At 39.4% G+C, this 25,372-nt stretch overlaps 1 protein-coding gene across 4 annotated transcripts in view; it reads right to left on the bottom strand.

Annotated features, from left to right (window-relative positions):
- The window catches only part of LOC120799354 (E3 ubiquitin-protein ligase RNF31), a 68,508-nt gene that overhangs the window by 31,123 nt on the left and 12,013 nt on the right, over positions 1 to 25,372 (bottom strand). For 3 of the 4 annotated variants that reach the window (XR_005708818.1, XM_040144465.1, XM_040144466.1), the window contains exons 2-9: positions 24,267 to 24,465; positions 15,255 to 15,401; positions 14,408 to 14,563; positions 10,903 to 10,959; positions 10,001 to 10,199; positions 3,121 to 3,289; positions 2,599 to 2,732; positions 1,814 to 1,986 (exon numbers count right to left, since the gene is read on the bottom strand). Coding sequence is in view for 3 of the 4 variants with exons in the window: in XM_040144465.1 (XP_040000399.1) it covers positions 1,814 to 1,986; positions 2,599 to 2,732; positions 3,121 to 3,289; positions 10,001 to 10,199; positions 10,903 to 10,959; positions 14,408 to 14,563; positions 15,255 to 15,401; positions 24,267 to 24,464 (1,233 nt within the window). In the remaining variant the exon portion in view is untranslated. Of the gene's footprint in view, positions 1 to 1,813; positions 1,987 to 2,598; positions 2,733 to 3,120; positions 3,290 to 10,000; positions 10,200 to 10,902; positions 10,960 to 14,407; positions 14,564 to 15,254; positions 15,402 to 24,266; positions 24,466 to 25,372 lie in introns of those variants that run through there. The other variant, XM_040144467.1, reaches the window with a different exon arrangement.

Genomic DNA, 25,372 nt, shown 5'->3' with positions numbered 1-25,372 from the left:
TTTTACAGCCATTACTAAAAGGTTGCTGATATGAAGGATCAAAAGTGTCCTGTGTCCCACTGTCTCTCTCTCTAACCCTACGTGGGTTAGTCTAATTACAATGTGCTGCAAATTGTACACATCATTCCCAGGCAGTCGCATCTGCCAAATTCAGTTTCAGTGGGCATTTGCATCCCACCTTTTGTATTTTGCAGTCCCACATTTCAACATTGATGAAAAAGAGAAATCAATTTATTTAACGGGTGCATGATTTCATAATAACTTCTTGGCAAGTTTCCTGTAAAGAATTATGTGATTTGGTATTAATTATAGGAATTATAGAGACAATGTTCTGAGACAGTTGTTTCAGTTGAAGTTACTTGTTTATAAGTAGTCTCATTTCTTTATAATTTGTACCAAATAATGTAGCCCTTCCCTGTGCCTTTAACCAATTCAACAAACTAAAAAAGTAAAAATATTATGCTTGCAGTGTTGTTTTTGACTTGCCTAGTTTGAAAATCATTCAGATTCTTCAAGTAAGCAAAGCCATCTACTTTTCTTGTAGCAGATATATAGAAGATGAGTGTGACAACCACTTTTCAGACATGTTTTCATCAGTTACAGCTGAAAAAAAACAGTTACAGCTGAAAATCTTTAAAAAAAAAACTATTAAACAGATCTAACACAAATGACAAGATTATTTGTCTTGGATAAGAAGAATTAAGATTTAATCATCCCAGTATAAGAAATTATGACTTTCTTGAATTGTCCTTTCTGCAGTGTATACAGGTAATTTGTGTATTACATTTGTCGTTAATTATGATCGATTTGTTTTCACTATGACAATAAAGATTCTTTTTCAGTTAATCTGAGTCAAAAAAAGATTAATGTTTCCACTGCAATGTAAGAAAAAAAACATGCTGTTCTCACATTCTGTTAGCCTTTGAAAAGTATGCCTGCAGAGAGTGGGAAATTCAGAACATGGGCACCAAATATCAGCACTGTGCCATTTACTCTAAACTCTCTTTATGGACCTGTCTGACGTCTCTGGGGGGTGGAATTCACAGACAATAAATGATCAATTCAAAAATGATGAAGGTATAATTAAACTGATAGACTGAAATTACGAACAAAGATGATTCAAGTGTAATTAATTGGCTCTTGAATGTTAATTTGATTGGATTAGGACAGAAATTATTTAATAACAAGAGCAGTCTGCAGCCATGCTAGAAGCTCTGTGAGGCTGTATGTAGACACAGCAGTGCCTTAAGCAAACTACAGCTGTCAGCATGCTAATATGCTCACAATGACACAATGACAATGCTAACATGCTAATGGTATCCAGGTATCATGTTTAACGTGTTCATCATATTATTTTTGCTTTTTAGCATGCTGACAATTGCTAAATAGCACTAAACCAACAGTATAGCTAAGGATGATGGGATAAACTAATGTATTGGACAAACTGAAATTAGTGAAGTTTTCACCTGATAATGGGAGCAGAGGAAAAGTTAAGGATTTACCAAAGTTATTACAATTCATACTGAGGGGATCATGAATGAATGAAGCAGATGTCACAGCAATCCATCAAATAGATGTTGTTCAGCGTAAACCAGCAGACTGACACTACCATTCCTGGAACCCTGGCTAAAAACAAGCTCAATAAGCATCTCTCTCACAAACACACACACAAACACTAACACACACAAACACTAACACTAACACACACACACACACACACACACACACACACACACACACACACACACACACACACACACACACACACACACACACACACACACACACACACACACACACAGAGTTAACTGACCTGGCTGTCAGGGTCACCAGGCATGCCTAGTACTGGTGCTGGTGGTCTGGGGGGGGTGATGGGTGGGTGTGACGTGGTCACTGGAGGTCGTGTGGCCAAACGAGGTCTTTCACACACCTCACACAGAATACTGCTGACAGCGTTCACCATGGTACAGCTCTTACAGTGCCACTCTGAGAAGGATACATTAATACACACACGTACAAAAACACACACGCACACACACATACACAAAAAAATATGACCTAGTCTCCAGTAAAAGTGATGGCTGGGGTCTGTGCGAAATATACTGAGCAGAAAAAAATATGTATTTCCCATCAAGTCTATTGCGACATTCTTTCTTGATTTAAATTTGCTGTTATTGATATTCAGCACTTCCTGTAGGTCTGAAACTTAGTCGGAACCAAAAGGGGTCTAAGGGCCCATTTTCACATACGGTTGAGGCTGTACTTGGGCCTAAAATAAAAATATATATAACATTAATCATTAAATATTATAACAAAATATTACTGTCACTATTTAAATTACAACCAAAATTGAAATGATCACAAAATACTGAATACAATGCACTCTTCAATGAATACATAATTAGTTGTTTTAAGTCAACACCTTTCTTCAGTGTGACAGGAGAAGTAGTGAGTGAACGGTAAATGCAACAGATTTATAGAGTATATTTATTTGCTTTTATCTCATTTTTTATGTCAAGGAGGGGGAAACTAGAAAGCAGTAAAATAAAGGGGGTGGGATTACTGGAGCTGTGAGATGCAGCGAGAGACAACACAAACCAGTGATGGTGGCAGGATAAGATTCATCTGTTTTAGAGCCGATGGATTCCAAGCGAGGGCGCTCACACTCCTCACACAGCACATACTGGATAGAGTTGAGTTTAGTGCAGTGAGGGCAACACCAGGTGGAAGAACTGAAACATGGGAGAAGCAACTGTTAGACTTTGTTAGCCAGCAAACACTCAGATGAAAACTTAAACAACCAACTGCACTTCATTTTCAATTATTCTGCGCTAAAAAAAATGACATAGGTGAAACCCCCTGTTCTGATCTGACACAACTATAGGTGGGGAAAGAGGGAAGCTGAGCAGCAAAGACTGTGACTCCTCAAGTCAGCAGTGATGACACATTACACGTGCTGAGACCTTTTAACTCAATAGTTGAAGGTCATACTGTTCAATTAATTCAATAAAGTGATCTGTGACCTGATACTGACTGACATGTAGTAAGAACTACTACGGGCTTTGGACTAGTGGGATCAGAGTATTCCCAGTTTATATTGCCAGAACTATTGATCCTGACCTGTGTCTGCTCCTGTTTTTGGATGATGATGATGATGTAACAGCTGTTCGGCGGTGGTTGGTCCTCTCAGGGTAAGAGTGGTACAGTCTGTCACATTCTGAGCAGAGACCCTGGAGGCAGGTGAGGCAGTGGGCAGAGATTCGGAATATTCCACAGATAGTGCAGTTCTCTGAAACAGAGGTAACAATATACTGTACCAAACACCGACATTATTGGCTGGATCGCAACAGCAAGACCTGCCCTAGAAACCCGAATATCTGTGACTGACCAACTGACTGTGTGCTGAAGTTACACCATTGGTCGGCCGGCCAAGTTTAGGAGTTTCTTCATTGGTCGTTGCTTTATCAAATTGAATTGGCGTGAACAGTTTATAATACGTCATCAGGGGACGTTTACAGGCAGTGTTGCCAATTTAGCGCCTTTGTCACTTGATATACTGCCTTTTCACACCTTTTCTAGCAAGTTTTCTTGACAAACGCACCTAGCAAATTTTTGGACAAATCTGAGCTACTTTCCAAAGAAGACAGTCACCAGTATTTCCCTGCTAGCGCAAGGTCATGCTTTCCCTCCACATGTACACCTTTCCCTGGTCTCATTCAGTTGATCTTACGGCAGCTGACATAGACGTGAATGGGCTTCTAACTTTCTGTTTGAGTGATCATTTTACAAGTAAATATAGCTGAAATCAAAGCATAGTTTCTGTCTTTAACTTATGTGTATGATGATTTTGTCAGACCTCACAGTTATAAAATCAGGATTTCAGCAGTGCAGAGCAGCAGCTTGGAAATGGCTTGGAAGTGACTGCTGGTTACATGTAGTTTTATTGGGCCATGTGTCAGGCAGTATTTCATACTTCTTCCGTTTTCTGACAACAGAAACAGAAAAAGAGTTGTCATACATCGATGCTGGGAAATAGAACAGTGAAAATCTTGATGTAAAAACACCAATGGTCTGTGGGCTTGTATGAAAAAAATGAGGGCTCTGAACCTGGCAACGCGGTACTGAGCGCATTCAAATGCATCCTGCCGAGTGCACCAGGCCAGAGTTTTCAAATATTTTATATATATATATATATATTTACATACATATTTTTAACTATCTAGTATGGATGTGCAAAATGGCTTAGGGGCACCCCTTAGAACATTTCAAGGAAATAGCCCTCGTGGTACGTTTAACCTTGATGTACGAAAACTGACAGGCTTGGAGCCATACTTTAAACCCATAAAGAAGTCGGCCATTTTGAATTTAGTGTTCAAATTTAGTGTATTTTTTCGCTGTTTACAGGCATTGTACTTAAAAAAAACTCCCCCTAGTGAATTAACCAGATTGACTTAAATTGGCACAGTGAAATCTAAAGACCTTTTGCATACCTAAATTGCGAAGCTTTTTGGTTTCGTTGAATGGCATTGTGTGGCTTGGAATTCAATTTCCATGTTTTGCATGAACCAGGAAGTTGTAACTTTAGTGTATATGGTCAAATATGCCCCAAACTTCACATGGTTGATAGAAGTCCCAACTTGAAGACATCTATATGCCAATACTCAGTTACAGTCATAGCGCCAACTACCGGCAACACGAAATGAATCATTTATCATTTAATGCTCTCCTCGCGGGTTGATCAGATCCACCTCAAACGTGCAAGACATTGATGATGCTTTAATGTGAAGATGGTGAGTTTTCGTCGAACACTGTTGCTGTGGCAGCATGGTAATTTGGTTTTGCCATTACGCAGGAAGTTGTTACAACTAAGATATACATTGTCCAATCTGCCCCAAACTTTATGTTTGATAAGAGTCTCGGCCTGAGGACATCTACAGGTCAATATTCAGTTATAGTCAAAGCGCCATCTACTACAGAAAATGACAGTTTCTGTACTCTGATGTATGCCTCCTAGCAGCTTGACCACATTGACCTCAAATTTGGTCAGAAAAGCCTTGAGACCTTGATGAGGCTTTATTGTGAAGATTGTGGGTTTTAATTGAATTGCGTTCTTATGGCAGTGCAGCAAATTCCAATATTTCGTCATGAAACAGGAAATGGATATAAATTCCCAATTTGTTAAATCTGCCCCAAACTTTGCATGTTTTATAAGAGTCTCAGCCCGAAGACATTTTCATGTCAATATTCAACCATGGTCATAGCGCCACTTACTGGCAACAGGAAATTACGTGTTAACTTTGATGTACTCCTCCTGGCAGGTTGACCAGATCCATTTCAAATTAGGTCAAAAAAGCTTAAGACCTTGATGAAGCTATATTGTGAAGCTTGTCAAGGCTGAGGGCAAAAGAACAGGAGCTCAAGACCCTTTTAGGGTCTAACTGTGCACATATGATACAAATATGCAACCTGTGGACTCAGTAAGTGATATTTAACTCATTGGTTTTGTATCTGACAATCATGCAAATTTAGAGTCATGTCATACGACATACATTAACACTGTGGCTGCAACTCCCCCCTTATTATTTGTTGTCTTAAGCTGTGGCTCAAATTGCCTTGTACTAGAATGAGCTAGAAACATGAAACCTGCCCCAGTAACTGGAAATTACATGCAAATGCTTCCCAAGAAACATGAGCCCAATCAGCCAGTTGGTGGCGCTGTAATTAAGTCCCAAAAACACAATTTTGGAAAGGCCACACCCCTCACACTGTAAGTCCAATTGACTTGATATTTGACACACAAGTTCAGCTCAATGTGCTCTACAAAAAAAGCCTCTTGCATGGAATTAACACAGTATCAATACTATTCACAAAGAAATATGAATTTACACAACTCGTAAAACACAATGCACACATAAATGCAGAGTGAGTTGTATCTTTAAGTCTGTGTCTGCAGAAGGACCAAGCACTTTCAGTAGATGGCGGTAATGCAACATTTATGAATGCCAACCACTGGGTTATACTGACAGGTGTTCATAATATTTTGTGAACCTTAATTCATATAAATGGAATGGAAAAAATATTAGGAACACCTCTCAGTATAACCCTGTACAGTTCAACAGCACCACAAATTATATCCTCCAAAACAGATTCAATAAAAATCGAACATTATAATCCTCATGAAAGGAGGACTTATTGCAGGGCTGTTGTATTATAATGCATTAGTTTTTATTTAGCTGTAGCTAGTAAACTGGTGAGTGACTTTAGATCAATTTAATCACTGTGTGTCACCCTTTCCCTGAACTGGAGAATCAGTATTTTTTACTGAAGAATTTGACTTAAAACCTAAAATGGGTATGACATGGATTTATTTCATCACTGGAGTAATCTGCAGTCAAGAAAATCACTGGCCAATTTATTTTTGCATTAGCAAGGAAAATATCAGAAACCATTTAATGTTAGTTTAAGCCATTTTCTCACTAATACATGGCCGTTAAAGGAAAGAGAAAATATACAACAGCTGAATAACAATGTTAGATGACGCATGGTGTAACGTTATGTTACCATAACAGCAGTGGTGCCTAAAATACTTGTTCCGCCTGTTAATAATCCTAATATATCATGCTTTTGTGGGGGTGAAGAATAAACAAAACAGTGCTTTTTTGCTGTTGCTGTTGTACTATTGTGCAGTTGTACAATTGTGATGAGCCATTTCCAGCTTGCAGAGCTTGGGTCTCTGTCAAACAGTCCCACACTTTAGATGATAGTGTGTAAGGCTTTGCAGCTGTATCTTGTTTTCCAGGGCTGCATGGATGAGTCGCCCCAGTCCTAGCCGACTGTCGTTTAATATTTCTCTTTTTATGTTTCTCGAGAATTGCTCATCCAAAAACCTTCACAGTAGACAACGCACTCCCTGGGGTCCTCAACAATACCCATGTGAAGTTTGACGTTGATTGGATGAGCAGTTGTCAAGAAAATCAAAGGGCAGAGAGACAGAGACAGAGATTTCTCCATTTATTAGTAGGATTAGCATTCTTATCTTTCCCATAATCAGTCACAGAAAAAACTGGCTCCCACTCCCACTAGGAATGTGTCACATCCATGCAACTTACTCCACTTATCAGCATTAGTCCTATAACTGTACTCTGAAAATTATTTGATGCTGGGAAGAACAGAAACAGATTTTTTTTTGGTTAAGGGGTGCTTTCCCCAAAAAATGCTGTTTCTGTTCGTGCAAGCATCAAATACTTTTGCAAGTATAGTTATAAGACCAATATCTATAAGTGGAGTAGGTTTCATCCAGCTCAGATGCTGTCTACTCGTCATGTTGACAAAGTTATGGCTCTGAGTAATTTTTCATAATAAATAAAGTGCGAATAAAAAAAACAGCTTTATGACAGAAAGTACATTATCAAAAAAAGTACATTATCAAAAAAAGTAATAAGTTTAAATCAAACTGATCCACATGAATAGGCTAAGATTCACAGACACATTTCCATTGAAAAATGTGTACAAATGATAATATATAAGTGTAAATTAGAGGCACAGATGCAGATACAGATTTAAAGATACAAATCACTCTGCACTTATTTGTGCATTGTGTTTTACGAGTTACATAGCTTGACATTTGTTTGACTGTTTTAACACCATTCTCTTGGACCATAAAAGTTCGCCATGATGGATTTTTTTACTAATTTGCATAATGTGAAAAGCACTGGATTTTGACTGTATCAACACCAAAGTTAGTATAAGAACTTGCGGGACTGAGCTACAAAAATGTATTATAAATTTCAAGATCGGTTCAAAAACATGGCTGCCATCAACCAAAACATCAAAAGGCAGAAAATTGACCATAACTCAAGCTGTCTTAGAGCAATCCTGATTAAACTCCATTGAGACATCATTATTAATGCATGTGTGCACATGGCCAATCACATATTGGTTCATAACTCATAATGTACTTCAGAAATTTCGGCTGAGTGCACTGACTTCCCTTTAATATTCAGAGTTTGGTGCTCAATCTAGCTTGGTGATTGGACAAAGATCCAGAGAGGAGAGTTCCTCTCTCGGTTCCTCCATCATGGAGTGTAGTAAACGAAAGCTATAATTTTTAGTTTTCATTATATTTATAAAAACAATTTGCTGTAGATTAGTGATACCATTTTTTTGGATTAGTCATGGTTAACACATTTTGAGTATTTTAAAAATACACAATTGCGGTTCTCCAAAATATCTTCATATAAATTAAATTAAGATTTGAGCATTACAAAATGCTGAAAAATAATTGCAATACATTTTTAGAATAGATGTAAGAGAAATACTGCCCACATCTCAGTGTAAATTCACCAACAGGAGCATTTAAGATTATTTGGGCATACCAGTTAGCTTTTATTGAAGGCAGGCATATTATATTCATAATCATACACGAGTAGTCCTTGATATGCTTGATTACAGTTCATTTATAAATGATGACGGTCTTGTCCTTTTTCTGGACTTCTTTAAAGTGTTTGACTCACTTGAACGTTCCTTTGTATTCAAACTTCTGAAACACTTTGGTTTCGGAACATTCTTTTGTAATGCAGTCAGAACGCAACATAGCCTATGTGATCCTGGTATGGTCCGTAAATACAGTAAATTAGGATTTTTAAAATAGCACGATTTTGTTTTTGGAAGCAGCACAATAAAATGTAACCTAACCTCTATCACATCATTTTGGTCATCACAGCCACACATCTACCTGTATTCTGATTAAACATGTGGAGCTCCAGATGTTATTTTGGACAGAGTCCTTAAAAAGAATATGGAGCGCAGCCATTGCCCCAATTACCTGGTATTTTGAACGGAGGCACCAGGGGAAGAGAAAGGAACGGATGGTCCTAAGGGGGTTTATTAACAGAGAGAGAAGTTTTAATTGACCTAAGATTTTTCATGGGACTGTGTGAACAGTTTTCAATGTGTCAGTCTCCAACACGCTTGTACATTTACAGTATAAACTGTAGAATTCATCAAAATGACATATGTGATGTGCACATGAGCACAGATGTTTCTGTAGTTATAATACAACAGTCTGGTGCCTTGTTGCAGATCTGCTGTGTGTTACAGACTGCAGATGGAACAGATACCTGCTGCCTTCAGACAGCTGTAAAGAGACTCACTACAGTAAAGGAAAGGTCATCAGACTGCTAACTAACTGTCATGATTACAGAGCTGGTAAGACTCAACCATTATTCTTTAGTTTGGCAGGCATTAATGCTATGATTGGAATTAAACTCTTTGTCTATGTGATCATATGTCAGCTGGTTGAAAAATGTACAATAAAAGTGGAAAGACGAGTAAAACATAAATAAAGGGGTTTATGTGATTTTAGGGAGGTTTATATGGATGTGATATCACTGAATAAAGTGACCAATATATTATAGAATAAAATCTTCTCTGAGCAAGTGGGCGGCAGAAGACATAATGCTCAATCATTCTTGGCACCAAGATTGCAGTGCACTGCTGGATTGGAATTGCCACACCCTCTTCTGCGCCTCTCCTCCTACTGGGGCACACGGTGAGTCACCAAGTTAGCAAACCGGTGCAATGGAGGAAATAGCCTCAGTGTGCTACAGCAAAACACCAGTTTGCTGATGAGATTCTGTGTTTCGCGCTGTGTGCCGACACGATATAGAGCCCTATGATGATGAATGTTTTGAAACAAGTCATACACCACCAGTAAGTGGCTGCCTTTACATTTCGACTACTATTGTAAAATAGTACCACTACAATGTACAATGACAATTGTTAAATATGGGAGTTAGAAAAACATTTTAACCATGACTCATGATGTTTCAATCTGTTGAACCAAAACCACACTACATGATTAGCCGAAGGAAATTGTGTGTGTATGAATACTTAGTAATTGTTACAACAGTCTGTCTATGAATTCAAACAAAAACAAGCACAAATAAATATATGGCAAACCAAGTAGTCAGTGCAGTAAAACAGTGGTTTCTATCCTCACCTGGAAGCTTGTTTGATGATGTGGAAAAGACCTGAATGGACCTGAGACTTTGGTGGTTAGAGGACAGGATATGGCCATGGCTGCTCTCCCTGGAAGAGTGATGGTGGAGGGGGAAGGCTAGAGACTTGGTCTGACCATCTGAGTGGTATGAAGTGGAGGAGGAGTGGTAGACCACAGCATCAGTATTGAGACCAATATCCTAAGAGGAGAGAAGAGTGGCTAAAAGCTAACTTGAAGAACTGGCATTACAGGTCATCATACACTTCAAAATAAGAGATGGTTCTTTCATATTACTAATACCAAAATTTCACCAGACAAGATTGCTTCACCAGCACACAGTCCCAGGATGACAAAAGTAGGATAATAAAAGGTATATAATTATAAGACTGATGTCAGATTTAAAGAAATGCCCTTTAAAACTATGGCATTTTTTTAAATATATTTTTCTAAAAGGTCACAAACATTTTTTGTATTATGAGAATGTATAAAAAAGTCTAAAAGAGCCATATCAGCAAAACATTTTCCTGTGGTTCATACAGTATGTGCAGTGTGAAAGCAGGAAGTCAGCCAGCTCAGCCAGAGAACGACTGTAATGTTTGTGCTCTATGGGTCGAAGCCCTGGGAAGCCTGAAAACCTTTTTGGAATATGCGGCCTGGGAGCAATTTGCATTGGAAACAAGATCTTTTTCAGTTCTCTCAATAAATCCCTCTCAATACAGCATGAATTGGGGAAACGTGAAAATAAACTTAGGAAAGATGTGCCATGTAAAGTAAACCATTGCTAGTTTCAGTCTATCAAGAGCAGTGCAGCAGAGGTCGTGTTTTACACCATAACATAGTCTTTTAAATCAAACATGTAACTGTAGAGATGACAGATATGATGGTGATATGATGAACTCTACCTTGTGTCTCAGTGTAGGAATGATTCTTTCATAGAACTCAGGGTGAGGGTGAGCCTCCTGGGATCAAACCAAATAACAGGTTATTATTAATGCTTTTTAATTCGGGTCTTACAAAAAATACAATGCACTACGCATATTTGTATACATGTACCAGAGCAGTGTCACAGAATAAAGGAGCTTGTGCCTACAAAATCATGTTAAAAGCTTCTAAAAAATTATCCTGCAATGACTACAACAATGTTTACTGTTTCACAAGTGAAGGCACTGATTATTTGGACAGTTACACAGTTTTTGTTCTTCAGGCTGTGAGCTTCAGCACATTCAATTTGAAACAAAACTAGGCCAAAACCTAGTATATAGCTGGATCATGTATGACCGTGTTTGCTCAATGTGCAAAATTGAGGACGTAGTTGAAATCTGTTGTGGACTGTGTAAACATCTACTTCCAATGGAAAGTAGCTAAAGCCTGCTCAAAAAGTCGCTAAATGTCGCTAGATGACTTAATACAATTCTTGGCATACTCATAACGTAATCATGTTGTATTTGCATTCTGCCTAGTGTCTGCCCGTTTTGTATCTGTTTGGTTATCTTCTACTATGTGTGCTCACATATACAGTAATTTAATACTGTACATCCAAATCCCAATAGAGCTGTTCGCTTTTACGTTTTTCTGTTTCTGTTGTAAGACAACGAAACAAGTATGAAGTAGTGACTGAAATGCCTCCAGTTAAGACTACATATTAACCAGTAGTCACTTCCAAGCCATTTCCAATTTGATGCCCTGCAATGCTAAAATCCTGATTTTATAATCTTGAAAATCAAAAATCACCATAGACATAAGTTAAAGACAATGGCTGTGCTGTGATTTCGGCTATATTTACCTGTAAAATGATCACTCAAAGAGAAAGTCTGAAGCTCATTCACTTCTATGCAGCTGCCGTGAATTTAACTGAATGAGACACAGAGTGGTGTGCTTGCGGGGGGAAAGCCCGACCTCGCACTCACAGGGCAATACTGGTGACTCTTCTATGGAAGGTAGTGAATGTTTGTCCAAAAAGTTGCTACATTTGTTACTAATAATGACTAATAATAGTAATGAGTAATATAAAGATGGATGACATGATAGCTCCCCAAAAGCCAAAACATCTTAATTGTCACCTGGTGGCTGCAGTGTAGGTCAAAAACCCCGTCCTCTTTATTGTTAGCAGATGAAACACGGTCATTGTAGGTAGTTCTTATGACGCTGATGTATGTTCCAGTGTTCATTTTTCCTATAAGTTTGGTTTTAATTTGTTTTAATTAAGTTTGGTTTTAATTAGTTAGTTGATGCTAAAAGGGGGTGTGACGTCATGATTGACAGCTGTGATTGACTCATGATTGAGTCTGGCGGTTGCATGGACAGGACCTCGATACAGTAGCTCCACTCACTGATCACTACTGCGTAGCCTCTGGCTCCAATTGATGTCATCAGCACAAATATGGCAGCGCCCATATCCAGGATATTTCGGCTAGTTTTTTGTACAGTGGGAGGAAGTGGAGATGCGTTGTCCATCTATATACACGATCATTGGTAGCTATGTGCTTTTTTGTGAAGAAAAGTTGCTAACTGTGTCTGAAAAGTCGGTAAATCTAGAGACAAAGGCCCTAAGTTAAGTAAACGCCCACTGATGAAAATAGAAACTGTTTGCACAGATCCTTTTGGAAGAACAACGTCCAATGGGGAAACTCCTAAACTCGGCCAGACGACCAATGTTGTGACGTCATCACTCAGTCACGCGGCATTTGGCTGACCAATGGTGTAACTTTATCACTCATTCAGTCAGTCAGTCAGTGACATTCACTTTTATATGGTTGGCTCATCTGTTGCAGTCCAGCCAATAAAATAATGGATGCCACACTAAAGATCCAAATCAAAGCTTTAATTTGAGTAGGTTTACATCAATATGGAAAGACCTGCATGGGACATATAGCCCTTTTAACACATACTGCCCAAAGTTTAGGGGTTCCAAAGTAACTGGACAGATGCACATGAAGTCAAACAAAGTCAGTATATTTAATATTTTGTGGTAAATCCTTTGGAGTCACTGACTGATGAAATGAATGATGAAATGTTGCCCAATGAGTTTTGACGCATTTGACTGAATCTGAGCACAGAATGCTCCTGTATACCTCTGCATTCATCCTGTTGCTTCTGTCTGCATTGAAATCATCAATGAATGCCAGTAGGCCAGTTCAATTGGCAGCCATGTTTGACAGAGGAGGCGGTGGCTTTGGGTCATGAGGTTTTCCTTTTTTCTCCATCATTTTGACAGAGGTTGGTTTTTGTTTCAACAGTCCATAGACCTCTAGAACACTACAGGTTTCTTTTTGTGTGTTTTTGTGAACCATTAGATGACCAGGTGTTGGGCAAAGCTGAAAACTGGACTCATCAGAGATGATGACCTTACTCAGTCCTCTATGGTCCAATCCTTACGGTCCTTTGCAAACCTCAGCCTGGCTCTTCTTTGCTTCTCATTGATGAAGGGCTATTTTCTAGCTTTACATGAATAGAGCCCTGCCCCTTTTTTCCAGAACTGTATATTTATGTAAACCTACCCAAATTAAAGCTGACACTTGGCAGTTTAATGTAATATCCATTATTTTATTTCAAATTGAATGTGCTGAAGCTCAGAACCTGAAGAACAAAAAATATGAAACTGTCCAAACACCTCTGGTCTCGACTGTACATCCTCTACTTCCTGAGAAAAAAAAAAGCCGTTTTAGTCAACTGCTGGAGCATGTCAATCATACCTACGACTGTATTCAGTGCGGATGTGGTATTCTGGAGTCACAAGTGTTCACACTTGTCAACAAGAATATAGAACACAATGGACATATACTGTACATCGGTCTGTCTCCACTTTGAGAGGTCTACATATTACATAAGATATAATGATTTAAAGCCTTATTTGGCTCTTCAGCAAACTGGGGAAAGTCTGATACAGTAAGAACTATGCAGGAACAAAAAGAAATGCTCAATTATTAGGACCATGTATGCCATTCATTTCCCCAAGGAAATCAATGAAGAGTAACTAGCTGTTAGACATGCAGAAATTACACACACACACACACACACACACACACACACACACACACACACACACACACACACACACACACACACACACACACACACACACACACACACACACACACACACACAGAGTTGTCTCTCCGTGACTTCCGGGGACATTACACATACTTACACTAACCTTAACTGTAACAAGTACTTGAATAACCCTAACCCTAACCTTAAAACATGTTTCGACCTAAAATTGAATGATTATGATTTAATGATACATTATGGAGGCTTGCTTTTTGTCCCCATAAAGAAGAAGAGTCCACAAAATTTGACCCCCCCAACACACACAAACACACACAAACACAAACAAACAAACAAACAAACAAACACACACACACACACACACACACACACACACACACACACACACACACACACACACACCTTGATAAGCATTTCTAGTTCCATCCTCAGACTCATCACTTCTAGTGTTACTGCAGCAACTTGGCCCACATCAGGATCTGTGACATCATCAGGGAAGCTGAGCCCATCTGGCTGCTGATTGGAGTAACCATAGAGACAGAGCACTGCTCGTCCTCCCTGGAGTGGAAAGAACAAACAGGGTATATTGTGAACTAAATATATATACTGTGAACTTTCATACACTTCGGTATGAAATGAGACCTTCCCAGGTTCTTTACATAGAAGTTCTGTATCTACATTGGAAATCATTCCTTGGGATTGAGAGTGAAAGGGACAGGACTGAGAGAAAACTTAGCAGTTTTGGGACAGGATAAAGACATTTTCAGGACAAGATCAGGACAAGATCAACACAGGTTCAGGATGGGACAGGATTATCAGCAATCAAAGTCACAGGGCTGTTCTCCCATATAACTTAAGATAACATATTCGGGGCTTCTCAACACATTAACAATGACAGTTCTGTGCCAAACGGAAGCCTCACTCAGAAAAATGAAAACGCTCATATATATACTACCTGACTACTTTCATTTACTAAAACCACAGAAAGATATACAGTATCACAGTGGTGATCATAAATAGTAACATATGGAGGTAGTCTCTACGTTCTTACAGTCAGGCAGTCTACATTCTAAATTTAGGAATACAGGTAAATTGTGTAAAAACATGCCAAACAAGCCCCCATTACAAATGGGGGCTTGTACGTAATGATCTACTCAGTCATCGGTTCCATGGATTATTTACACAAAAATCTCTAGTTTTACAGAGGCATTTGTAATGCTCTACTGTACTCTAATACATTTTTTATTACCTGAACAGCATCAACAGTGGCCCGGAACACTGGGTTGTTGTGTTTCACAGTCCTCCAGAACTTCGGTCTGTTGGGATTTGTCAAGTTACAGCCATACTTTTCCAGGATGTTCAGTGCTGTTGACAAGCGCTGGAGAGATGCAAGGGTCTGAAGAAGCAGAGAGAACAGTACATTTAGCCAAGTAAAATAGTTCAATCTGATATAGAAACATGCAAACTCCCTTCCACCCACACCACAGTTTTTTGGCTCTGTAGAGTATTAGTCTGAATAGAAGGCAGATCTATCACAGCACTGTTCACATTGAAATCTAAAAGGATAATTTTACTGTTTTCTTCCACCTATTCTTCTTCTATCTTCTTATCCGATTCTCGGAAAATAAACACATTTCCAAGATTGTCAAACTATTTCTTTAAATGTGATAATTTATTTTTCAAATATGTGTAATGTAGAATATTGTCACGATCTGCTCCTCAGTTTGTCTCAGCCCCTGTCTCCTACCACTGCTCATTTTCCCTTATCTCCTTGTTCTCCCCGTTGGACCTGCCAATCTCTTTTCATCCACAAGATGTCCCCAGACCTTTTCCCTGTTCCACTTGGTCACCTGTTTCTATTTGTAATCACCTGGACTTCCTTCCCCACTGTAAAACCTGACCCCAGTTCCCTCATTACCTCAGCCAGTGTTTACATCAGCTTTGTCTCCAGTCAGATTGTCTGCTTGTGTCCCTGATAGTGTTCTCTTTTGTTTGTTTTCATTTGAAGAATCCTGTTGTCTGTTCCTGTTTGCTTGCTTGCTTGCTCGCCTGCCTGCCTTTCAACTCAACTGACTGGTTATCCAGCCATCTGCCTGTAAGCCTTGATTTCTTCATTAAAATATAATCACTGCACAAGCCTGTTTTCATGTGTCTGCATTTGTGTCCACCTTTCCTGTGCTGCTGTTTAGCAAATCCTGACAGTACGATCTGAGCAGATATGGACCGAGCAGACACTTTCAGTGATGATCTTAATGATTTGATTTGGCTATCAGCCCATCTTCCAGTCTGCTGGCAGACTGCCTGCCAGTCGGTTAACCTTTGGCCTGTTTCCACGTCGGGGCTCCCAGCTGACATCCCGCCTGCCGTTTTAAAGCCTCAAGTCTGGTATTTTGGCTGACTCCATCTTGGTTTTTTGGAGCCAGAAGTAACCATATTTGGACGAAAGGTAGAAGCTGGGGAGGAACGATGGGTGGAACTGACTGAGAACCTGTGGACAAAATGCATGGCCACCTATACCAGCAACCTGACTGCACCAGGCTCTCAGCTGCGCCATGCTAAGTTGCAAACAAAGTAAGCTTCCATAATTCAAGGTAAACTTATATTTATATTTATAATCTTAGTATCTAATTGCATACATGTCTGCATTTGGCAAATATTACATATGAGGAGTAACCTTGTAATGTTGTTGCTGCTGACCACCTAACTTAGCTTACAATTATTTAGCTTAAGCTAACACACAGTTAGCCTACACATAGCGTAAGGTAAGTGGGTGTAACCACTTGTAAAAAAAACTGTATAAAACATTTTTTAATTGATAAAACATAATTAATTTAAAATTGGTTCTGAAAAACTAAGGTCACGTTACCTGAGTGTTAAGTGACAGAAAGGTGGTCATTGTCCTCAAGTTACAGTTACAAAACGATAATGTTATTACAGTTAACTGTTGGCGTCTTGATGTGCTGTTTGTTCAAGAATCAGCAGATGGAAATGAGCTCATTTAACTAACTTAACTTCAACATTATGTGTGAGAAATGTTAATAGTCTTTGGTTAAGTGTTGATGAAAGGAATCAAAACATCTATTGGAATGATTTCTTTCTCTCTTTCAGAATAAATAACATTACTGAGTGCTGGGATTGATCATGACATGTGCACCCACACAACTCCACTGAAGTGAGTATGTTTTTCTACTGCTGTTTAATGTAAAGCAGTACAGCAGACTGCCCCTCAGTAAGCCGAGGGCATAATGTATTTTCAGATTACTACGTGGAGCTCATCAACTATTAGTGCTGTTTCTGTTGCCTACAATATAATACCTTTCTCACTATTAAAATTATTTTTCCATCCAGTTAAAGTCTGGATAATTGGGGACAGCTACATCCGGCGAGGGGCCTAGAGAGCTACAGACACCATAGGGAACAACCTTGGTGTTGATGGTATCTCTATTGGTTCGGCTGGGGTGGTCTGAGGTGGAAGAGCCTTCTCCCTTTCTTCAAACACTCTCTACAAGGAAGAACAGTACCATGTATCTTCCTCCTCCACTGTGGTGGGAATGATCTTGGGGATGTCTAAGCCTTCACCTGCGGTATCAAGACATGAAGATCATTTTTTCTGGCATCACCCAGAGATGCAGGTGGAAGGCTGATACCAATCTGGGCAAGACTGACAAGGCTCAGCTCGCAGGTTTGTGAACAGTCTTATGGCTACATACTGTGTGTTTTTTGTTCAACTGGCAGCTTTGTACATCACCCTCACATAAGGTTTGACACTCCTGGGCTTTTTTTGCAGGTTGGAGTTAATTTCATTACTAGGGGAAATGATATAGCAGTTTTGTTGAGTCCATTAAAGCCCAACTTCAGCAACGGTGAAATGTTCATGTGAGTCTGTTCATTGCTTAAGTTGAGTATTAATTAATTTTTTTTTTTTTTAAGCCCTGCACATATCCCAGTGTCATGCCTTTTTATATGATTATTTTTGCTAATACTGTATATTGTTTTTCTTAATTCAACACTTGTGGCCATTACACTGTTCAGTCTTGGCACCTATGCTGTTCCTCGTTCCCTACACCCCCTCCTATTCCCTTAACAACCCAGTCTTACCACCCCATGATCTTTGACACTCTCTGCTGTAACAAACTAAACATCTTTAAACATTAGACTTTGTAGTTCTCAGTTATTAAAGTTAATATCAGTGTACTGTTCCAAAAGCATCACTTATTTAGAGAGAGGTTGTTATTGGGGCAAATTTACATACAAATACTCTACAAAGTTGTGTTTTTTTGTCCCTTTCATAGGGACCTCATTAATCCAAGAAATTAACATGAATAGAATTCAGAACAGCTTCTTCCCCCATGCTGTGAGCCTGCCGCATATAAACTTTCTCACACACCAGGACTCATAATGAATAATGGTTCCTGTACTTTTTGCACCTTACCTCCATTACTTATGGACTAATGCAATAGTTTCAACTGCGCATTACAGCCAACCCACGGACTGTTGCACTATGCTTACTTTAATTCTAAAGGCAGCTTTTATTCCTTTACCCAGGCTTTGGACTTTACTCATAGTGCACAGACTGCTGCACCAAGTGCTGTAAGCTATATATGAACTACTTTGAATTAGCAGTTTCTGATGACCATTTCTACTGTAACTTATGCCTTTTCTAAAAATTGTGTTGCACTGGAGATTCAACTACATCTTTATTATGCAAACTTGTCTTGTGACAGTTAAGTTCACGTGTACCTTGCGAAAAAGTAGTTATTTCATCTATTTATTGCATTTTATACACCATCTCTGGTACTGATGATGAATACAATTGTTGAAATTAATGCAGGTTTTAATGTGTAATAAAGGTATTTATTAAGGTCTTGCCTTAATCTTGTTAATGGTTTTTATGGTGCATATCGGGTATGAATTTTAACAATAGCAACATGCACAGCATTATAATCATACAAGAAAATTGACGGAGGTTTTGCCAGAATTTGTTATTAATTACAAGGTTATTTCTATGTTACCTTTTAACCAACAACATAAATAATAAAAATGTTTATTAAATATTGCTGTCTGTGAACACTGACAACAAAGGATCAAAAGAAAGATATTAGAGTTTGTGCTTTCCTTATGTGTCCTATCACAAATCATTGTCTATGATTTGTGTAAGTAATGGTTTATCCCATTCACTTATTTAGCATCCTCATTTACTCTCGTCTCGTCTCTTCCTCAGCTTCCATCATCAGCTAGCTAGCTATGTTAATTTGCAAGGTGCATCCATGCTTAACATTAATTGTGATAGTAATTGGGATCCTAATTGTCTCCCCTCCACTGGTCAAAACACCTAGGAAAGAAACATACTAACTTAATTTTAAGTGCATTAAATTAGGAAAATAAACATTTACTTACCCAAAAACCTGGATACCAGAATTCTTGGAGGGTCTGTTAGTACACCTAACCAAAGAACACGCCATAATTACAGTGAAACTACTACTACTACTTACAGTAAAACTTATTAAAACAAGCTATCGAACAGCATAACAGTCTGTGGAAATTGCCTACTCCATCGACAAATAATGAGAAATAACAGTAATTACAACAATATTGAATCTAAACACTGCACGCAACTGGCATCGTCCACACGGATTGTCTGTCAATCACTCCAGACTGACTCCAGACCAGGAATGTCAATCAAATCAGGCACGTCTCCAAACATACCCCTCATTAGGGCCGAATGGCTAATTAATTATGTAATTATTTTCAGAGGGACCACCAGAACACTGATCAGAAGCAGTGAATTAAGCTAATGACACCATAATGACTTGTGGAACAAATTTAGTGACTTAGTATTTCATGAGAGAAGTTAACGCTTTTTGAATGGAAGTCTATTGGTATTTTGGAACCAGCCCCGAGTGGCCGTCAGTGGTATTGCAAGTTAATGCACTTTAGCATAGGCTTCACTTTTCAGACCCGGAGTCTACGTCCTTTTCTTTATACATGGTCTAGGGTTGGGGGTCCTGGCCCGACATCTTGCTTGTTCCTGCATAAATTGTCCTATTAGACAACCCATCTGTTTCTGCATCGGGGGCCCTGGCCATCTATTCCTGAGTCGGGGGTCACCAGCTCCGGACCTCCTGTCGGTGGCCTGGCCAACACTAGTTCCTGTTCTCAAGTCGGCAGTCCCTGCTGACACACTGCCAAACCACCCAGACCATCAGTCAGTCATCATCTCACCTGCCAATGTCAAGCCTACTCCTGCCAGATCATCAGGCTGCCTGCCTGATGTTCTAGCTGCCAGCCTCCATTGTGTCTGGTTCCCAGCTTTGCCTTTTGGCCTGTTCAGCCCCCCTGTCACTGGTCACCTACTCTGGACCCGAGTATCCAGGGGCATTTTCAGCCTTGAAAAAACGTAGCAAAACGTTGATGGTGCGTTAAACATCCTGTTGTGTCAGGCATGCACACTGCACTTTTATACGGCAGGGTTTATATACGTCGCTCCTGATTGGGTACTACCTCTGACACACCCACTAACCAAGAGTAAACGTACCTCAAAGCCCATTGCACACTGTTTCACACTGTTTCGAGGAAACATGTTATTTAACCCAGAAAACATTGCAAAATGGTGCACACCATTTTCAGATTGAACGTGCCCCTGCTCTGCCTCCAGAGGGGACTTGCCTTCGTCATCACCCTCCTGCTCTACATCCAGAGAGAGCCCGCCTTCGCCGTTGGCCTCCTACTCGACCTCCAGAGAAATCCCTTCTTTGCCGTCAAGCTCCTGCTGAACCTAAAGCCCAGCAGAGCAGTCCTGCCTTTGTCCCTGCCTCTGCCTGTCTGCCTGGCCTTCAGGCCGCACTGCTGGGCTTGATCAGTTCTTATTTAGGAACATCTGGAAGACCTTGAGCAGTCCCCTTTCTTTGGGATTCGCCTGGCAATTCTCCTACAGATATCTGGGGGTCGGAGCCCCTAGAAGGAAGTCTGGGTCATGGTCACTGCATTTGGGTCCAATTTTCCTGTGCTTCCATTCAGTAAATCCTAAAATATATGTATTTCTGATATTTATAATCTTATCTAATCATATCTAGTTTAACTGTGTGCTGTTATGCTTTGTTTCATAAAGTGCCAGTAAGCTAGACTTACATCTGTTTATTGACAATAGACAGGCTAGACCACATGGCCAAATTTGCTGTCAGCTGAGTCTGGTCAGAATCAGGTTTTAGGTGGCTTAATCAAACTGATCTCTGCAGGTATTCCTTAGAAGAAACTTTCTAAGTGCTATAAGAAGGCAACTGGACTTGCTTGAGGTTCTTGAAGATGTTTCAGCTCTTATCTGAGAGGCTTCTTCAGTTCTAACTGACTACTGGCCAGTCCCAGGGATTTAACCTCTTGTGGGATCGTTAACACCTTGACAGTCGTTGTGGATTGTCTTGTCTACATTTATGTAGCCTACAACTACACAAACTTTAGTTACCTTTTTTTTTAACGAAAAAATACATAAATAAAATAATAATAGTAGTAATATTTTCAAATCAATTCATAACCCTCTCCTGCCTTCCTTTTTACCAATATTCTCCCTCCCTTCTTTGTACAGTCACCCCCAAAGGTTATTCAGTATTTGAGAAACAAATTATCACATTTATTTCATAATAATCATTTCAGTCAACATAACTTGACATCAGGACAATCCGGACATCAGGACAGTGTTAGTGTATATCTATATACGTTTGTTAGTAAAGTGAAGGTTTTTTTTACTTTTTTACTTCTTATTACTGAAAGAGCACATAGAGGGAGTAAAATGCAGTTGACAAAGCTTGGGTGGTGCTCATAGATTATTAATCCCAGAACTGGACCACTGAGGTAAGATAATGTGTTTTCTTTCTAAACAAAATTAAACTTTTGAGAAAGATTGGTGTTTGAGTATGTCATTGTACGTTGCACCTGCATAATGTTTCATTTTGTTGCCATGCATAAATCTTGTGTGCTATGACTTGACCAAAACAGTTTCCATAACAGTTAGGAGTAAAGATCAGAAAACAGAAAGATATTTAACTTGTATGACCCCATTCTCTGCAGTATTTAAGATAAGAGTCTGTCTGTCTCTCCTCAACCAGTTGAGTGGTTTGTGGATTGTTTGAGCCCAAATTGAAAGCCAATTTCTTCCTAAACATCTCTACTGATCATTTTCCCAATAGCCTCAGGATCCTTTGGCTTGCTGTGCATGGCTACAGGCATGCAGTTTTTTGTACATTGAAATAAACAGTTCTATAGTTCTGAAAACAGATGAAGTTGTTTTGTTTTGAAAAAAACTAAATTTGCGGTTTTTCCACTACCAAAAGAAACACTTAACGCACTAATTTAGGAGACTCTACAGCTGGGGGTCACAGATTTCCCACCACATGCCAATTGGAAACAGTACAAAAATTTTAGTTGACTTGCAGTTTAGTTTTGTGAACCTGACAGAGTACAAATTCATTATCAGTAAAAGCACACTTTAATTGACAAGTCTCACTTTTCTTACCCTCCTTCATGACATACCCTTTTTTATCATGTTTTTCAGGACTAGTGGCAGAGCTGTAACAGAGATAAACTCTTAACACAACAGTTGTCAACAGGCAACAAACCGAGCTACAGTGGCAAGAAAAAGTTTGTGAACCCTTTGGAATTACCTGGTTTTCTGCATCAGTTGGTCATCAAACGTGATTTGATCTTCATCCAAGTCGCAAGTAGAGACAAACACCATGTGATTAAGCTAATATTACATAAACAATTATAATCTTTATGGAACCCACCCATTAAACATTCTCAGTTCTGGTGGAAAAAGTAACTCCTCCGGCAGCAATAACCTAAAACAAGTTCTTCCAGTAGCTGTGGATTTGACCTGCACAACATTCAGTAGGAATTTTTGACCATTCTTCATACAGAACTGCTTCAGCTCAGCCATATTCTTAGAATGTCTGGTGCAAATGGCTCTCTGAGGTCATTCCACAGTATCTCTATTGGGAAAGGTCTGGGCTCTGACTGGGCCACTCCAAAAGTTGGATTTCCTTTGTTTGAAGTCACTGTGTAGTAGATTTACCTCGATGTTTAGGTTAATTGTCCTGCCACATCACCCATCTTCTACTGAGCTTCAGCTGGCTGACAGCCACACTGACATTATCCTATAAGATACCTGGACAAACTTGGGAACTCATTTTTTATTTTCCTGGTGATGGTGAGCTGTCCATTCCCAGAGACAGTAAAGCAGCCCCAAATCATGATGCTCTCTCCACTGTACTTCACTGCTGATGGACAGGATGATGTTTTCATGATTGTATGGAGTGCCCTTTTTGCACCATACATAGTGTTGCATGTTCTTCCCAAACAATTTAATCATAGTTTCATCATTCCACAAAACATTTTCCCAGTAACATTGTGGTGCTCTTTGGCAAACTTCAGGTGCACATTGAATGATTTTTTTTTGGAAAGCAGGGTCTTTCTCCCGTGGTGTCCTGATATTGACATTATGCTCCATGCACCATGATCTGTGTATGGTAGACTCATTAACAGAGATGTTAACCAGCTCACCTCAATGATCATTCTGCGTTGTTCCTTTGGAGTCATCTTAGCTGGGCCCCCACCTCTAGGGAGAGTAGCCACAGACCTAAACTCTTTGAGATTAGTTTTTTACCCTTTCCAGCTTTATGCATATCAACAATTCTTGATGGTAAGTCTTCTGAGTTTTTTGTGATGCATGGTTCATATCAGCAGATTCTTATTGTGAATAACAAACTCAAATGTGTGTTTTTGATAAGTGAAAGTAGCTCTAACCCACACCTCAAATCTTGTTTCATCGACTGAACTCCAGTTTTACTAACTCCCAACCAATTAGTTTTTGTTAATGTTACTAGCCGAGGAGTTCACATACTTTTTAGAATCCACACTGTGAATGTTGAAAGGTGTTTCCAATATGGCCAAGAACAACCAAATGATGTTGGTTATTAGTTAAAATAGGTTGTGTTTGTTCATAAATGTAACTTAGATGCAAATCTGACCATATTTTAAGACAAATAAATGCAGGTAATTCCAAAGAATTAACTTTCTTTCATGCCACTGTATGTTGCTGTCAGTGATGGCACTTCAAACATAACACAACCCCTATTTATTTTATTTTATTTTTACCTGGAAAATTTGCCAGCACTATCCAAATGTAATCTGCAATCCTGATTTAACTAACCTTGGTCTCTGTTTGCATGTATATTATATATGTATTTCCAGGTTTCCAGATTTCTCTCACCTCCTTTCTGTTGCTGCCAAAGCTGTTTTCTATGACCATGGTCTCTGCAGCAATGTGGCGGTATTTGGAGCAGGGCGGTAAAGGCAGGTTAGCCATAGCCATCACCCCAGCCCGCACCTCCACCACCCTGCCCCCAGAGTACAGACCCACTTCAGCCCGACTCCGCTCCTCCTGCAGCTGCTCCGACAGAGACGGCATTCTACACGCACACACACACACACATACATACATACATCCACACACAGTGTCAGTGACTGCTTGACATTTGCATGTAATTACTTGGGATAATAAACCAAACCATACAACCATGAATCTACAGTAAGAATATAGACAGACCACAAGTTCTCTGGGGCTGTACTTAGCACAGCGGGACTCTGAGCCAACATCAGCATGCTAACATGCTCACAATAATAACGCTAATTTGCTGATGTTCAGCAGGTGTTATGTTTACCATGATAAAAACCTTAGTTAAGGGTGTTAGCATGCTAACATATGTTAACTGGCACTAAACACAAAGTACAACTGATGTTGCAGGGTTATGATAGTAATTTTGACCCGATGATGGCACCAGAGGAAAAGTAAAAGAATCACCTTCATCCTGAGGGGACATGAATGTGTGGACCAAATGTCATCCAAAAGTTGCTTAGTTATGGATCAAAGTGGTGGTGAATATATTTTAATGAATAGTTTTCTTAGCATTCTTTTTTTTTGATTCATGCAGTGTCAGGATCTGTATTCATTTCCTGTTTTATTTTGAAGTCTTGGTTCTGTTGTGTTACTGTTTGTTTTACTTCCTGGTTTTTCCCGCCTGTTTTGATTACTGTCTCCACCTTAATGTCTTTCACCTGTGTCTTGTTTCCTGTGTATTTAAACCCCGCCTCCTTTCTCATACCTTGCCAGATTGCCTTTGTTACCCTTATGTTCAAGCTCTCTCGCATTTAGTCCCGATTTGATTCCCTGTGTATGATCTGTTTTTCCGGTATTTTTGTGACCCTCGATTCTGCCTGTTCCTGATCTGCCTTGTTGCCTGGTTTAACTGACTCCTGGTATTTTGACCTCCGCTACGTCTCTCTCGGATTAAAGATTTGGATTTTGGACATTGCACT

This window comes from Xiphias gladius, chromosome 14 (genome assembly GCF_016859285.1).
Source record: "Xiphias gladius isolate SHS-SW01 ecotype Sanya breed wild chromosome 14, ASM1685928v1, whole genome shotgun sequence".
Taxonomy (NCBI): Eukaryota; Metazoa; Chordata; class Actinopteri; order Istiophoriformes; family Xiphiidae; genus Xiphias; species Xiphias gladius.
The sequence above is the reverse complement of the archived record's forward strand: the minus strand, read 5'-3'. Positions and strand labels throughout refer to the sequence as shown.